Genomic DNA, 16,423 nt, shown 5'->3' on the forward strand with positions numbered 1-16,423 from the left:
CAAAGGCACTTTAATAGAAAACTGAATGTGGCACGTGTTGTCATTGAACATGCATTTGGTATGCTGAAAGCAAAGTTTAGGAGGCTCAAATGTCTTCACATGAAAGGCATAGGACATGTTAGTGCAACTGTGACAGCATGCTGCCTTCTGTACCGCATTTGTTTGGATCCTAGTGACCATGTGGAGGAGGATGAGCTAGAGCAGGATGAGAATGACCCACATCCACCACAACCCAACAATGAAGATGCTTCAAACTACAGAGACAGGATTTGTTCCCAGATTCAAGCTAGCCCACCCTTACCCCAGCACCTTATCCAATGTTTGGTTTTATTCTTCATTCCCACACATTTATGTGAGCTGGTGTGCTGTAAGCCACAGGGTGATTTGATGCACTTTAAGTGAAATCAGTCTGCTCTCCAACTCCTAAATCTGTACATTAAGTTTTAAACAAAGTGCATCTCTATCATCAAGACTCCCGATGTGCCTCCCAGTGGCAGCTCATGGAAACTGGGTGATATGAACCCAGGCAAAACCATCAGGGGATCTCAGAGCATCAGTGGTCCGCAGAGGCAAAGTGACATTACCGTTTGTAATTTGACATGCCGACCACTGCTTTTATGTTAAATCCTTTAAAGATAAGAAACAAAAATACCTTTAACGCTCAGATATACATTTTTATTTTGAGTGTCCTTCTAACAAACTGATACGTTTTTCTTGCTGCATTCCAAGTTCTTTTAACTGATTCAGGATTTGACCCATACATGTAATTACTTGTTTCTCAAACCCCCTTCTTCTTTTTTCTTTCAGCCATCTCCAGTTGGCCAATTCTGGCCTTGTAAGTGACTCCAAGGCAGTGGTCCTGCGCTCAGCATGGGCCTCATAGGACTGAAAAAATGCTGGGAGATGAGCAGTCTTGCTTCTCTTAGAGCCAGAAGCTTGTCTGTCCTGTATGGCCGATGAGGGACCAGGTTGCTCTTCGGGTTCAGCAGGTGATGACTGAGCCGCTGAAGGACGGGCTTCTTTAGGAAAGAGGGGAGTTGAAACAGTTGTGCCAGGTGGTGCACTTCCCACCGCTGTGAGACCAAAAGTTCATCCATTTGCTGACAGAAGAGGGATAAACAATTTTCATTAGTTATTGTAGAACTTTGCTGATGGTGGAACTTATCATGACATTTGTTTCTTCATTAAAGCTTATGGTGACATAACCAATAACTGTGGCTGTGTCTCCATTCAACATTGAGAACTCAACAAACTGAGATAGCTCTCTGGAATGAGAGGGTGAAATGTTGTTTAAGAAATAACATAATCCAGTTGCTGTTTGACAACCTTTTATAAAATAACTATGACCTGGATGACTGAGAACCTCCACAGATATCAATAAACTCAGCAATTGTTCGAGTGTGACTCATATTGCTGTTCATGTTCTATTTCCAGGAACATTAATGTATGCTTATGACAAAAAAACATGAGTGAGCATGGTGTGTGTGTGATGTGCTGCTAAACAAATGAATCACAAATATAATAAACAGTGACATTTTGCTTCATAGATAGCTGATAAACAGTATGCATAGTATAAAATGGTGCATTTGGCTGATATAAATTATGTTAGTTTTGCTTCTGAGGTGTTTAAAAATGTAAAGATAAGTCTGAATCAATTCAATAAGATTTCTGCTATGTTAGAATTACACATTTTATTGTAAAGAACAAGTAAAATTCTGGTGCCTGTTAGCAGCAGAAACACATCCTCACATGCTTGTGGATAGAATATAATGCATATAGAGACATGACTGTAATAATGAGTAAAGGTTATCAGCTGTAGGTTTAGTGTGATCATAGGAAACGTGCCAAAAGAACACAAAACACATTTCTCTTTATGGCCTATATTGTTGTCATCATCAAAACCTGATTTATAGCTACAACTAACATTTCATGTTCTACCACCGGATGTTTGGATCAAAATATGAACCAATCAGATCTTAGATCAGGTGAGAGCCAGGCGTTTCCCGTCATCCTCTAGGTTTAGCAGCTGGTGGAGAGCAACTGCAGCGCCTTGCTCCAAAATCTGCGGCCGCCTTGATCTCACGAGGATATCGTTGCCTACGTATGCATGACGTCAGAGCAAGTCGGCGTCAAGTCGGACACAAATCTAACCGGCATGCACTGCGCGCCGATCACCGGTGATCGAATCTGCGCAGAACTGGAATAAGGTCTAGCTGCAGACTATTATTGCAGAACTGGCTCATCTCGAACACGGCCATACTCTTGTTTCACTCTGTTGCATCATCCCACCCACCAGGCATATAGAGTGCCCTGATTGGCCCACAAAGCAGATAAATGTCTGATTTGTTCACTAAGCTGATAGAGCACTATGATTGGCCCACCATTATGGACCAATCACAGCTCTTTATGTGTTTGAAAGCCCTCTAGAGAGCTGTGATTGGCCAGCCAGAATGCTGTTGGGGCTGCAGAGGTTCCAGTGGAGCATGCCTAGACCAAACTTTGCAAAGCAAGAATTTGGTCTAGTTCACTAGGCTATTGTCCTTGTGAATTACCTCAGAAATACATCCAACGTGCAGGATCGCTTTTTATCAACCAGATGGCGCCATTGACTATTTTTGTGGGCACTACGACTTGACAGAGTTGTGAACTGCACAACTCTGTGTTTAACCATAAAAGGTCTTATCCTTCATTTGGCTAAAAGGTACTAATGAGAAGAATTGTTTTGCTTTAATCTATGAAAATAATACTAAACTGCAGATTTCTGCTCTAAAATGAGGAAATCCTCAGCAACGTGAGATGATGAAAGCGGATGTGGTGTGGTGGTTAATTTGCTGCAGTGCAGGGATTTCCCACGTTGCAGCATTGCACGCATCCTGCCTCACGTACGCACAGTCTGGCGTGTCACTGTTGACCAAAGGGGAGAGGAGATTAGAGGACTTCTTACTTTCATCAAATGAATCCAAGAGGAAAGACAAAATAAAATACGGTTATTGTAGCTATATTGGTAATTAAGACCAGTCAAATAAAACTAGGACCATGGTGATTAATAGCTGCGGTTCTGATTCAGTCACTTGGCCTGTACCATGCTATGATGGGATTCACCGGTCCCCTCCACTTCCTCTGGAGAACCCAGAGGAACCTTGTCCTACAGGCACTGGGATATCGTAGAATAAATCACGTTTGGTCACAGAAACAGAAACGGTTCTGCTGGGCGAGTTCTGGAAAGACGATGCTAAGCAGACAGACCTCTGGCTCATCGCCCCGGTTACCATGGCAGCAGCTAAGAGCCCGTGACCAGTCCCTCGTGCAGAATGGTTCCTTCCAGCGGAGGATGGCGTGACGTAACGTCGCTAGGGTGACTGGACACGTGTCGAGTATAAAAGCGGAAGCCTGCGCGCGGCCGCGGACAGCGCACCCAGACCGAACGAGCATCATTAGTGAGGTGAGTTACTTTTACTGTCGATGTTTAGGCCCCTGCAGCGTCTTCGTTGGTCGATACAATTAAAAGATAGATTCTCGTTGCCATAACGGATTTAATGTATTTTTAAACTCGTTTAATGCCTTTTAAGGGCGCAGTTTCTTCTGAAGGTGAGCTAGGCTCGCGGAAATCGCCATTGGTCGCATCGTCCGTTTGATCTCCATCCGCATTCAAGGTTAAAACGTGTGATGTGTGTTTGGTGTAGCACACGAGGGGGTAGCGGTCACGGGAGCTCTATAAAAGCATTTCTGATTCTCTCTTTTAGCATGATGCGTTTCAGGCTACAAGAGTCTGATGTGGGCGGGGAGGCTGGCCGTGAGCCTCGGTGTCTCCCATTATTGTAGTTTTTTGCTCAGTTTAAACCAAAATGGCTCCAAAAGCTGGAAAGTCTCCATTAAAGGAGTAACTCTGTAAAAGTCACCCATATGAAACTGCGGATTACACTAAGCGGCTAACGCGACAGTGGCTAGATTGCAGCGCAGCATCTGCGGAAGTAGGTGTTATGTTATGTCCGTGTTAATCCGGTGGAGAATGTAGGCTCGCACCGCCGTGTTTGTGCAGTGAATCCATTCAGAAATGAACCGAATCAAGTGAAACTGGAACGGAAAAGCCTGCGTAATCCTGCCGTTGAGTTCGTGCATCGAGCTGAAATGACGCTGACGAGGCTACGTGCCTCCTCTAATCCGCATCATGAAGTCTCACGGCGTTCCGGGACGAACGCAGTCACCGTGAACGGAAGCAACACTAGTGATGAGAAAGGCAGTCGCCATAACGCGACTTTAGGTGTAAAAACCAGATGACGTGTTCTCGTGGTGCCTCTTAATGGCAGATGTGGCGCAGTGGCACGTGATTCTGCCGCAGTTTGACCCACTCGATAGGCCTGTTGACGCAGAGAAGGCCTAGTTTGCCTAAAAGCGTTTGGGCTGCATTAATTTAGAGAATCTGGTGTAAATCTGAACTAGTGAACGTTTGACAGGTCATCGCTCTAGTAGCTCAGGCTGATGCACCGTGTCTGACGGGATGAAGGTCATCCCTCCATCCGGTGAAGGGCACCGGCAGGCCCAGAGCAGCAGCGGTGGCGCTAATCACCACTTTATCTCTAACCTGTAAGAGTTTGACTCTAGTCACTCTACAGTCATCAAGTGTGACATTGTTGTTGCTGAAGGTCACAAGCGGGGATGTAGCATCTTCCTAAGCATCCTGGAGCTAGAGGCCTCTGAAGGACTCAGACACACCTAACTGGATTTTTATGAAACATTATAAATTGACCGTTTTAAGCAACAAGCACAGACAACCTGCTGAGACTTGATTACATGTTAAATGTGTTTCTAGTGAGTGTGCTGTAGGCTGTAGTGGACACACGCATGTATGTGGACAACCCTGGCTACTGCCATGAAAATGTTTTGTCATTACTCATTTCAGTCTTCAGGATGATTCAGCACTTTGCCTTTTAGTCACCACCTTTTAGGAAATGGGTCTACCACATGGACCATGAGGTGCACACGTGGGACTTGGACATGGCGTTTTCCTCTGATTTGATTATTCAGTGTACACGAGATGGCCTTAAAGTCATCAAATCTGATGCAAACCAGAAAGTTAAGTCACACCCTAGTGATTACTTTGCTGACTATGGGACAGAAGCGGTCCAGTTTCCAGATTAAGTCATACACACTGACATGTGTTGAACGTCTCCAGACATTTTCTCCAGCCAGAACACTAAATGATTAGAAATTTGACACAATTAGAGGTCAACCGATATATGGGGCTGACATATTCATTTTTTTCCTATATCGGCCCTTGCCAGAAATTATTTTTAAAAGCTGATTAAAAGAATAAGAGAATGAAAATCAGGCACCTGTGTGTCCAACTGAGTTTGGACGCCAGCCGTTCTGCTTCTATTTATTTTAATCCCACTTTTCTGCAAATCAGACAAGTTTGGTTTCTTGTATTTATTTTATTCATGTTTTGGTTTTAATTCGAAATTGAGGCCCAGCTATGGTCATTATAAAATAAGCTGACTTCACAAATTGTAACACATTTTATTAAATAGTTTTAAATCTCACTGAAAAATCATTTGTGTTTTCTGGTTTTCTTTATCAAATTAAACATTTCATGTCAGCAGGTTGAACATTTCCTTCATGCTGGCTAAGCGGTTAGATCTGATTGTGTGTGATTGGGATGGACATCTGACTAACCTAGTTCATAGCTGAGGCTATAGTAGTTTATATTAAAGAGACGTTCCAGGAGGCGGGCATGGAGGTGACGTGTTACGTAACCGGATAGAGCGGTTCCTGTCCAATCAGCCTGCTGCAGTGGAAAAACACTAGAAGGTGTGACTGACGTTGGGGGAAGGTTTGAACAGCATGAAGGACGGATGGGAGAGGATGGGGGGAGGTGCAGCATGGAGAGGAGAGGTGAAGTTAGGATAAGAACTCTTTCACACCCTAAACAGCTGAGTCTGTCCAAAGGAGTAAGAGCTGAAGTTTTATTCTAAACCTGGAATCAGGACTCGAGTTAAGCGGGAGTCTGATCATTTTAACCCTCTGCTCTGTCCAGGGTCACTCCACTTCTGTTTGTGGGATTAAATAGGTCGTTGGGGGGGGGGGACATGCAGACAAAGAGGGGTGGTAGGAGGTCAAAGGAATACTAATGATGATGTTGGCTGGTGTGTGGACTGATGGAGGGGAAAGGCTGGATGAGCTTGTCTGAGTGGCAACAGATGGTGAGCTGTGGTGAACAGTGTGTTTACTCTCCTCAGCACAATACTGTCTTGTTAGCTGCAGCGGGCCGTTAAATATACGAGTTTAATAAATCCTGTTGGAGCAGGTGAAGAATCTGACCTTCAGAATAAAAGAAAAAATGACAAATGGGTTGATTAGAATTCTCTTATTTGCTTTTTGAAACGAGTTTAGAATATCTGTCCAGATGTAATCTCAGTAATCTGAACACCAAACAAGCAGCCTAGAGTAGCCTGGGTTAGTCGGGTTAGGTTTCACGTTGGTTTCTGTCGTTGCGCTATTGTTTACTATTGAGAGATGTGCTTTTCCTCTGTCTGCATAATCCTAATCTCAATCTTCACTGCCGTTTTGGGCCAAACTTGTCTAAAGCTGCAGGGCACTGGGCAGCAGTACAGGAATGTTCCACAGTCTAACCTGCCTTGGCACGCAGCACTGGGTGGGAACGTCTCTACAACTGGAGCATGTTTCACATTCAGTCCCACCTGATTGGTCTCATTGACCTGCATGGTCATTCAGCAGAGCACCCCCACCCACCCCATAATCTGTTAAAGCAGCCATCTTGTTTCTGATCAGTAGAACCACTCTGCTGAGAAAACAGGATGGTGTTCAGGCAGGCAGTGTCAACACACACACACACACACACACACACACACACACACACACACACACACACACACACACACACACACACACACACACACACACTTTGTCCATTAGACCTCGTTTTAGGGGTGTGTATGTATGTGGGTAGTAGTAATCCAGTTTCAAATGTAGTCTATTTCAAGTGCTCCCAAAATGCATTTCACCAGACTGACCGCCTGCTCCCTGTTCAGATACACAAACGCAGGACAGATTAGGAGATTACAGTAGTTCAAAACGATTCCAGGGACAATCTGGGTCTGAGACAGTTGGACACGCATGATATCTGATCAGGAAGCTTCACACTCAGCCGTGCTGTTTCCTTATCATTAGAGATGCACCGAAAATTCAGCCACCAAACATCTTTGTCCGAAAATGGCCCAAAAGTGCGTTTTCAGTTTTCGGCTGAAACAGGATGCCAGGTGAACGTTTCATCTCGCTCCACTTTTTGTGTGTCAGCTTTGTCTTTGTTTTTAAACTCTGAAATTATCAAGACCCACCCAAACGCGTTGCTCACACACATCTCCACTGTCTTCTGGTGCAAAGGAATAACTTCATGAGGGATTACATTTGGCTCGTTAAACGCAATATTACGACTTTGGTGCTTAAGGGGTTAATTTTACTGTCCTTGTCAGCAGGCCTTTCCGTTATAAGCCTGTACGTTTATAATTTTTATTTATGATATATATTTTGTAACATAATTGCTGTGGTTCTAATAATCGACATAATTTCTATGTTTCGGCCAAGATTTTTCATTTGGTGCATTCCTAGTTATCGTCTCAGCTTCCTGCTCCATAGCCCAGATTTCATGTGTGTTTGTCTGTGGGACAAAGCACAAGAACGGTAACGGTTCAGCAGGAGTTCTCTGATGGGAAGTTGCATGTCGGGTCAGTTTGGCTTGACCACATTTGTCCTGGAGGACAGCGATGCGTAATCAGTAGGGTTGCAGCCAGCAGCCTGCTGATGAGGTCTAAGATGCCCCAATATTAAAACCAGTTCTACGTAGTTTCTAGTCAGAACTCTCCTGTGGTTTGTGTTTCGTGACTTAACGATGACCAAACAGTCGGACCTGATTAAAAGTTGAAAAGCTGTCTCTTCAAGTGTCTACATCCTAAATCAGCTGTTATCTGTCTTCAGGTATCTCCACTTGTCCCTAAGCAGCAACCATGCCTGAGCTCTGTGTTGGAATCAATGGGTGAGTTGGATTTGTTTGTTTGGGGGGTGGGGGGGGGGGGGGGGTGGGGGGGGGGGGGGGGGGGCTTTGTGTCATCTACACAGAAGAAAAGATCTTGGCTGATATTTAATGTAGAGGACATATGGATGTATGGTTTGTCTTTCAGAAAAAATGTTTGTTTATTTAATTTTTTTTACCGCTTTTTGAGTGAATTCTGAATTAAATGTTTTATTTTTGTCGCTGCAGCTTCGGTCGTATTGGCCGTCTGGTCCTGAGGGCTTGTCTTGAGAAAGGCATCAAAGTTGTAGCCATCAACGACCCCTTCATCGACCTGAAGTACATGGTGAGGAGCCGTAGTGTTCATGTTTACATCTGCATGGAGCTGGGTGGAGGCTGAGGTGGTGGTGGTCGGAGAAACTACAAACTGAGTAGTTTGATGTTTGTACTTGTGGAAATAAGTTCTGTTCAGTAACTTGCAAATGGAGGAAGTTGGTTTGTTCCAGTTTAATGCTAATGAAGCCCAATCCTCTCCTGCTCACTTGTTTCCCAGGTCTACATGTTCAAGTATGACTCCACCCACGGCCGTTACCGTGGTGAAATTTCCCACGATGGAGACAAGCTCATGGTCAACGGCCAACCCATCTCCGTCTTCCAGTGGTGAGTGGTTAGCAGCGCAGACGTCATTCTTTTCTCATCAGCCATTACATGTTACCTGCACTAAGAGGCTAAAGCTACACAAACGTTAGCCGTTAGCTGCCTTCTGCCACGTGGCTGTTTTCAGCGTGGAGCAACTCCTAAGAATGGCTGTTCAGTTGTTCTTTATATCGACCCGTTGTGTATTTCTATGGTTCTATCGCCCAGTCTTAGTTGTACCATTGGTCAGTAGGCTGGTGGGATGTTTTGTTCTCTCGTTTCTGCAATTCTTCTGTTGAGGTTTTTAATGATCTGACCTTTGATCTGTAGTTTTTTTTCATTACACGATAACTTCCTGGTCCCTCAGTAATGTCCCAATCCACATAGCAGTCCTAGAACATAAAAGCACCAACTTAAAAGGATCACTCTGTCTTTCTGCAGAGGGCTGTGCCGCTTTGCACACAGGTTTTGCACACTAGTGTAGATGGCAGAAGATGTAGTTTTCTGCAGAAATACAATCGACATCTGATTAGCTCTGCCGTGTTAAAACTGTTCTGATGGTGGAAACCTTCCAGCAGTCGTTGACTTAGCTTGTTTGTTTCTGTACGTCAGTATGAAGCCTGCTGAAATCCCCTGGGGCAGCGCTGGAGCCAAATATGTTGTTGAATCTACCGGAGTGTTCCTGAGTGTGGAGAAGGCCTCGGTATGTACACACACACACACACACACACACACACTCGCGCGCGCGCGCGCGCGCGCGCACACACAGCCAAACACATTCTACAGGAGAGTGGCATTTTCATCCCTGCTTTGTCCATTGAAAAACTCACTTGGGGCTGCAGCTATCAAATATTTTTGTAATTGAGTACTCTAATAAATTACTCTTTTGTGTTTGTGTATCAAAAAGCATGTTGTAGAATATGAAAAGCCTCTTAAAATGAGCAAGCAATTGCCAGTTATTCAAGTTTTATTCAAAATTAGTTTTCAAAACTTCAGCACTTAAACTTTACTTCACAGTAAACAAATGCGAGCGGCTGTGGCCTAAACAGCACCAGAACCGCTCACGGCGCATGCGCAAACATGGCTCGCCAGCCATTTCCCTATTAACACACGTTCGTTTTAATTTCTACACTTTTTTTATTTCTGACACAATAACAAGGATTTTTGAGAAAGCATGTTTGCTGTGGTTATGTCAAATTATACTGATGACAAAACCTTTATTTACTTTCTTTCGTTTTCCTCCATCACACTCATAAATACCTGTGTCCTCCTGCAGCAATCCCGAGGGACAACAGACATCAATAACAACACAGTAAAAAGTCAGACGTGTTGTAAAAACTGCTATTCTTAGCACATTTTAAGTCCAATGTGTTGCTACCAGACGCACAGTGTGAGCTGAAACCGAGTGCTACAAACGAAAAAGTTGCACAGTGTCCGCAGAACATATAGAAATACAGGCTAAAATGCATTATCTTGTAGAGGTTCCGAGTCCACTTGCAGAAGTGACTTTTACATGTGGATAATTCCTGGTCAGGTGCTGCAGCATCGAGGATGTGGTGTTGTGGTAGGCTAGATCCATTTTACAGTATTTACACTGGACTACGTTTTCTGCCTTACGACGTGAAAAATGGTCCCACACCTTTGACATTTTCTGTCTTTTTTGCACTCCACCGGGGTCCACGTTGTCTGCCATGGCTTAAAAGAAAGTCAAGTTACATTCGCCACTCACGTGTGCATTCAGTGCAGTGTGTATGTGCGTCACTTATTTTGGTCCGGGTGAAACATGACCCCGGGCGATTGCAAAGCCATGAATTAAACATGAATTAAACGAAGCCTCAAGGCAGAGAATTTGACTCGAAGCTTTTTTGTACTCGGGGAATCGTTTCAGCCCTACTCACACTGAATGATTATAATTTTCAGTTCAATTTTATTATTTGATCAATGAGAGGAACGTCACAGATGCATGTATACAGCTCTGTTCCATGACTTGCTCTGCTAAAACTTTACTTTTAAGTTTTAGTGCGAGTGTGTCTGTAAAACTTCTCGGCACATGAGAATCTCTGCTTTCTTCACAAGTCAGGTCTTCCATAGCAGCCACTTAAGTGGATAAGGAGAGGAGTAGAGGCCTCTTGTCTCGTCAGCAGTGCAGACTGAGCTGTACCTGTCTGAGCTACCAGTGAATTTCATTAGAAGTTCTAACACTAGTTACATAAACATGCAGGTTAAATGATAATATACTTGTATATATTTTCTCACACTAACCAGCACTTTTCTCTGGTCCAGTCTCACATCCAGGGTGGTGCTCAGCGTGTGGTCGTGTCTGCCCCCTCACCTGATGCTCCAATGTTCGTCATGGGAGTCAACGAGGATAAATACGACCCCTCCTCCATGACCATCGTCAGGTAACTTTCAGGTGTTTTTGTTTGCATCAGTGTTTTTAGTTCTGCTGTAGCTTCACACACCAAACCATATCTTGGTGCATTTGACGGTAAACCATTAACCAGATGTGTTTGACAGTAATGCCTCCTGTACCACCAACTGCCTGGCCCCCCTGGCTAAAGTCATCCATGATCATTTTGGGATTGAGGAGGCTCTCATGGTAATTTCTGTCTTGTACCAAGTCTGGAGTGCATGCTGTTGTCTGTATCTGTCACCTTAGCAGTGTCTGATGCTGCATCACTCTGCTCTGCTCAGACCACAGTCCACGCATACACAGCCACCCAGAAGACGGTGGATGGTCCCAGCGCTAAGGCCTGGCGCGATGGCCGCGGTGCTCACCAGAACATCATTCCAGCTTCCACTGGTGCTGCCAAGGCTGTGGGCAAAGTCATCCCTGAGCTCAACGGGTACCCAACCAGCCTCATTTAAAATATTTAACTTGCGCATGAATTCAGAAATCACCAACATGTCTCTGGTCCTCCAGGAAGCTGACAGGAATGGCGTTCAGGGTGCCGGTGGCTGATGTGTCGGTAGTGGACCTGACATGCCGTTTGACCAAGTCTGCGTCCTACGCTGAGATTAAGGAGGCTGTGAAGAAGGCCGCTCAAGGGCCCATGAAGGGAGTTCTGGGTTACACCGAAGACCAGGCTAGTGAAACACGAGACCTGTGAGCTGGACAGATGTCTCGTCTAAGCTGTAGATTTGACACATGTGGATTCTGCCTGCAGGTGGTGTCCTCAGACTTCATTGGTGACACTCACTCCTCCATCTTTGATGCTGGTGCTGGCATCTCCCTCAACGACAACTTTGTGAAGCTCATTTCCTGGTGAGTTGGCTGATGTTTTACTGTTATTATGTTACATTTGTGTAGATCGTTGTCACGTTTTTATCGTCTCTCTGCAGGTACGATAACGAGTACGGCTACAGCAACCGCGTCGCCGACCTCCTGTTGTACATGCATTCCAAGGAGTAGATGCAGAGAGGATGTTGGGAAAGGGACCACCATAGCTTTCTGTGCCTCTCCCTTATCTTTTACACAAGCCCCACCCATAGCCATAGCATTTTGACGTTTAGCTCTACTACAGTTGATGTAGGCAGCAGCGAGTCTGCGTGTTCTGAGTTTATCTGTCTTCACCTTTATTGACAGGGCGACGGGTTGGTGAAAGTTCTGTGTTTGTGCCCCCCCTCCACCTCCCACTGCCAATCTAGATGTCGTTCTGACTGAGTACTATGGTAACTACTGTATCCATTTCACTGTTGGTGTGTTTTAAAGCGTAATCACCAGTGGAAGGAGGGAAGAGAGGCAGACCTATTGTTACTCTGCTTAAGAATAAAGAGATTAATAAAACTTAAAAAATTCCAAAACAGTCTTTGGTGTCTGGTTTCTAAAGATTTAATCTGAATCTGGATCCACGAGTGGTTTTACTTTTTCATACTTCACACAAGTGTACCTTTGCAGCATGAACAGCTGTTTTCTCCATTTTCCACCTTTTTGTGAGATTTTTATTTCTTTAGTTCAGTTTTAGTGTAAAAACCAAAGATGCAGCAAAAGAACAGCTGGTCAGACTGCATATCCGCTCGGTTGATGATTAAGGGGTAATTCGAGTAAACAGCCTTCAAGGATCAGATTGGTTCTGTCTGTACTGCACGTGCCACCTGATGGCTGATCGTTTAGGCTACAGATGTAAACGAACCAGAAAGCGCTCTTAAAGCTGAACTAAAGCAAATATTCAGAGGAGCAACATCTTTGTTTCTAAATGTGTTATGGTCTGTTCTCAATTCATTTGTATTCGTTACATTAGCAACATGAGGAATGTGCGTATGGGACAATTTAAATGTTCAAACTGTTGCAACCCTAACCCATATATTCTCATAAATATATATATATATTAGGATGGTGTGCTACGCTAGCAGTCAAAGATACAAAGAAGTTTTAAAATTTAAATTGCTCACAATAATATACTGAAGCCTTTCCCCACTTTCCCCATCTCCCATCTTCTGCATGAGGATGAAGTGATGAAAAGGGAAACTCCAACCTGCTGTTCTTTTTGTGTTACTGCAAAAGATAAAATGCAAAATTGCAAAAGGTCAACTTGATCATTTACATTTAATTTAAAGATTTTATTTTTTTTCTTCACAAAAGTCATCAGGTTCAGGTGGAATTTTGCCATAATTCCTTTAGGCAGGGCATGGCAGCTCTATTCGTAGAGCACGTTTCAAACACAGTCAATTCAATGTGCTTTACAATTTTCAGGACATGATATGAAAACACAACACAAAATACACAAATGGAATTACAGCTTGGAGCTAAAGAAGGCATAGTTACAGCGCAGGTTACAGTGGAGACAGCGCATGATAAACCATTTAAAGGCTGATGAGTACATGAGGGTTTTTTGTTTTGTTTTAAACAACACTAGGGTTGGGGCACATCTGGGGTCAAGGGGAAGCTGATTCCATACGTGAGCAGCATAGTAACTAAATGCATCTCCACCATGTTTTGTTCTGACCCGAGGTTCTACCAGCTGATTGTTTCAGAGGGATCTCAGAGCCCTATTGGGTGTATATCCCTCTCAGGCTGAAAATACTGTAAGTTTTGATAAAAGGAAGAACAACTAAGTCCTTAAGGGGTACTTCTGAGTTAAAAAATGCTCATGAAATGCATATGTGGTGTAACCAGGTAGGTTGGGAATGAGATCGGACATGTATTTTGGTCCCATGCCATTGATAAACTAGTAGGAGCACTTTGAAATCTATTCTTAGTTGACTGGTAGCCAGTGTAGAGATCTAAGAACAGGAGTGATGTGCTCCATTCTCTTAGTTCTTGTTAAGACTCTAGTACAGCATTCTGAACAAGCTGCAGTTGCTTCACAGATTTTTTTTTTGCGAAGATTAGTTAGGAAACCATTGCATTAGTCCAGCAGACTAGAAATAAAAGCATGAATATGTTATGTCTGGTCTGGGCATGAGACCTCTGACAACTTTTGTTGACAGCTATTTTGGTGCAGGTCTTGTGAAGGCAGGAGCTCTGGACCACTTTGATGTTTACATCGCGAATAACGTTTTTAGCATCAGGATTGATGCTCACCACTCGTCCTAGCTTGAACTGGCCTCATTGCATTTTGGTCTTACAGCCAGACAATATCTCCGACAGCGACATTCCGATATCAAGTGTACAGTTTACTTCTGACAAACAAGTTTGGACCGGCAAGCTGGCTCCAGGACTTCCAGAATTTGTCGACAAGGTGCTGCATCTCTCTGAGTCTCTTGTAAAGGTAGCTTGCAAAGTCAAACGTTCTTACATCACCACTTGGAGAGGCTCGACCCAGGAGAAGTGTGTTGGGTGACATACTGCACACATTCTTCATTGTCCTGCACATTGGCATTTATCGGGCATTCATTTACCAGATTGGCAGCCAGTTCCAATGCCATCTGAAGCTCGGTGTAGCTGAGGCCAGTGTTGCTGCCTACGTTCTGGAGTGCCTCTGTCTTGAGTTTCCAGGAACTGGTACAGCTCTTGTAGAACTGGTTTGGCACTGGTGAAGTTTGTCCCTGGGTCAGACCATATTTTTCTTGGATGCCCCCTAATTGCAGTAAACCGCTGGCAAGCTTTCTGTCGACATTGTGTTGACCAGGTCTGCGTGAACTGCTCTGCTGGCCATACAGCTGAAGACAACACCTCACTCTTTCATTGAAACTCGTGTTTTGATGTCAAACCCTGTCAAAGGTGTTGAAAAGCTTTTGGGTCAAAAGGATTCAAGATCATCCCGCTGACAGCAGGATCAGGTCTTTTACAGTGTATGGTTCAAAGAGGTTGGCTGTAGTGAACTCGAATGGAGCTGCAGGTGTGAATGTTTCAGGAGATAGGTCAGCCATTATTTGTTCGCATTTTTTCGCTTTTGATTTCTTACAGAAAAAGTAGCTTTCCACTACTTTTTTGGCAATTTTCCCCCCTCGGATGACCCAGGCTTTTCTCCTCATTCTCAGCAGGGTTGCAGCCACACCTTCATGACCTTCATCGTGTGCCTCTCGTGCCATCAAAGTATGCATTGTATGGCAGAAGGGGAACTGCTGTGCCATGCCCCCTAAAGCCATGAATCTTCCCACAGCAAACACTGATTTAGTTACAGCCTTAATATGTCCAGAGGAGCTCAGGTTTGAGTCAATAACACATAGATTTCTAACCTGGGGTTTTGTCTTTATTCCCCTGGAGTCCAGCTGAGCAATAACATACTGGTATTAGTTTCAGTATCTATTGTAATAAATAATAGTATCATCAGCATTGAGATGAATATCACAGTCTGAAAAGCTGAACTGAAAGTAATGAATGAAATTTTAAAATAACAGAGGTCCAAGTCGGGAACCTTGAGGAATACCTTTTAAAATCTGACTGTCCCTTATAGGACACACACAGACATTGATGATGAAGATAGGAAGCATCTCAGTAGCATTCAGTCTAGCGAGGAGGAGGTAACAATCATTTCATCATTTATTTATTTATAAAGCACCTTAATGCCACCAGCTGCCCAAAGTGCAATACGTAATAAAATCATAGATCATATACATTAAAATTAAAGATAATAAGACCATACTAAAACGGATGTCATAAGGCATACAAAACAATAAAATCAAAATGCACATAATGCCTAAAAACAAAAACATTCCAAGAATATCACCAGTAAATAACAATAAAACCAAGAGTACAAAAACTCTGATCAATTAGATCACACGCTTTGGTAAAATCTAAGAAGATGGCCTCAGTGCACTATTAGTGTCTCAACTTCTTTACATTTGTTAAGGGCTGTGACAGAAAAGTGTTTCCTGAAGCCTGATTGGCATAGAGAAAGGATATAGTATCTGGAAAGACAGTCAGATAGTTGAATTAATAAAATGTTCTCAAAAATGTACACCACGCTATTAATTATTGATTGGTCTGTAATTATTTATGTTTCGCATTCTTGACTTTGACTTTGGTACATTTCCAAGCTTCGGGTACTTCACAAGTGTTCATTGACATTTTGGAGTTCTGCCAATGGAAATGATGTACTCAGGCACTGTTGCCTCAAAGCAAAACGGTTTCAACCTTGGTTTCTGGTTTTACATTTTATGAAACTCCTTTGTGAGAAATTAAAAACAATTTCAAGCATTTCATATTACATGAAGTTAGATCTGATTGTTTTTTCTCTGCAGGAACAGAAGAAAATCAGAAGATGGCAGTGTTTGACTATTTTCTCACCCAGGACCAGGCTGGGTTGGATGCGTCTGGCTGTAGAAACCGACTGGGGCAGAGATAGATTGTGTTATTGTATATTAAATGCATTTACC

At 43.6% G+C, this 16,423-nt stretch overlaps 1 protein-coding gene across 1 annotated transcript; it reads left to right on the plus strand.

Moving 5' to 3' along the window:
* Positions 1-3,339: 3,339 nt before the first annotated feature.
* Positions 3,340-12,466, plus strand: gapdhs (glyceraldehyde-3-phosphate dehydrogenase, spermatogenic). The gene is made up of 11 exons (XM_015949491.3): positions 3,340-3,442; positions 7,993-8,050; positions 8,276-8,372; positions 8,580-8,686; positions 9,275-9,365; positions 10,946-11,064; positions 11,180-11,261; positions 11,357-11,508; positions 11,586-11,748; positions 11,830-11,927; positions 12,005-12,466. Exons 2-11 carry the CDS (start codon positions 8,022-8,024, stop codon positions 12,072-12,074), a joined length of 1,008 nt encoding a protein of 335 aa, XP_015804977.1. The 5' UTR covers positions 3,340-3,442; positions 7,993-8,021; the 3' UTR covers positions 12,075-12,466.
* The last annotated feature ends 3,957 nt before the right edge of the window (positions 12,467-16,423 follow it).

The sequence above is a fragment of the Nothobranchius furzeri genome, chromosome 5 (genome assembly GCF_043380555.1).
Source record: "Nothobranchius furzeri strain GRZ-AD chromosome 5, NfurGRZ-RIMD1, whole genome shotgun sequence".
Classification (NCBI taxonomy): Eukaryota; Metazoa; Chordata; class Actinopteri; order Cyprinodontiformes; family Nothobranchiidae; genus Nothobranchius; species Nothobranchius furzeri.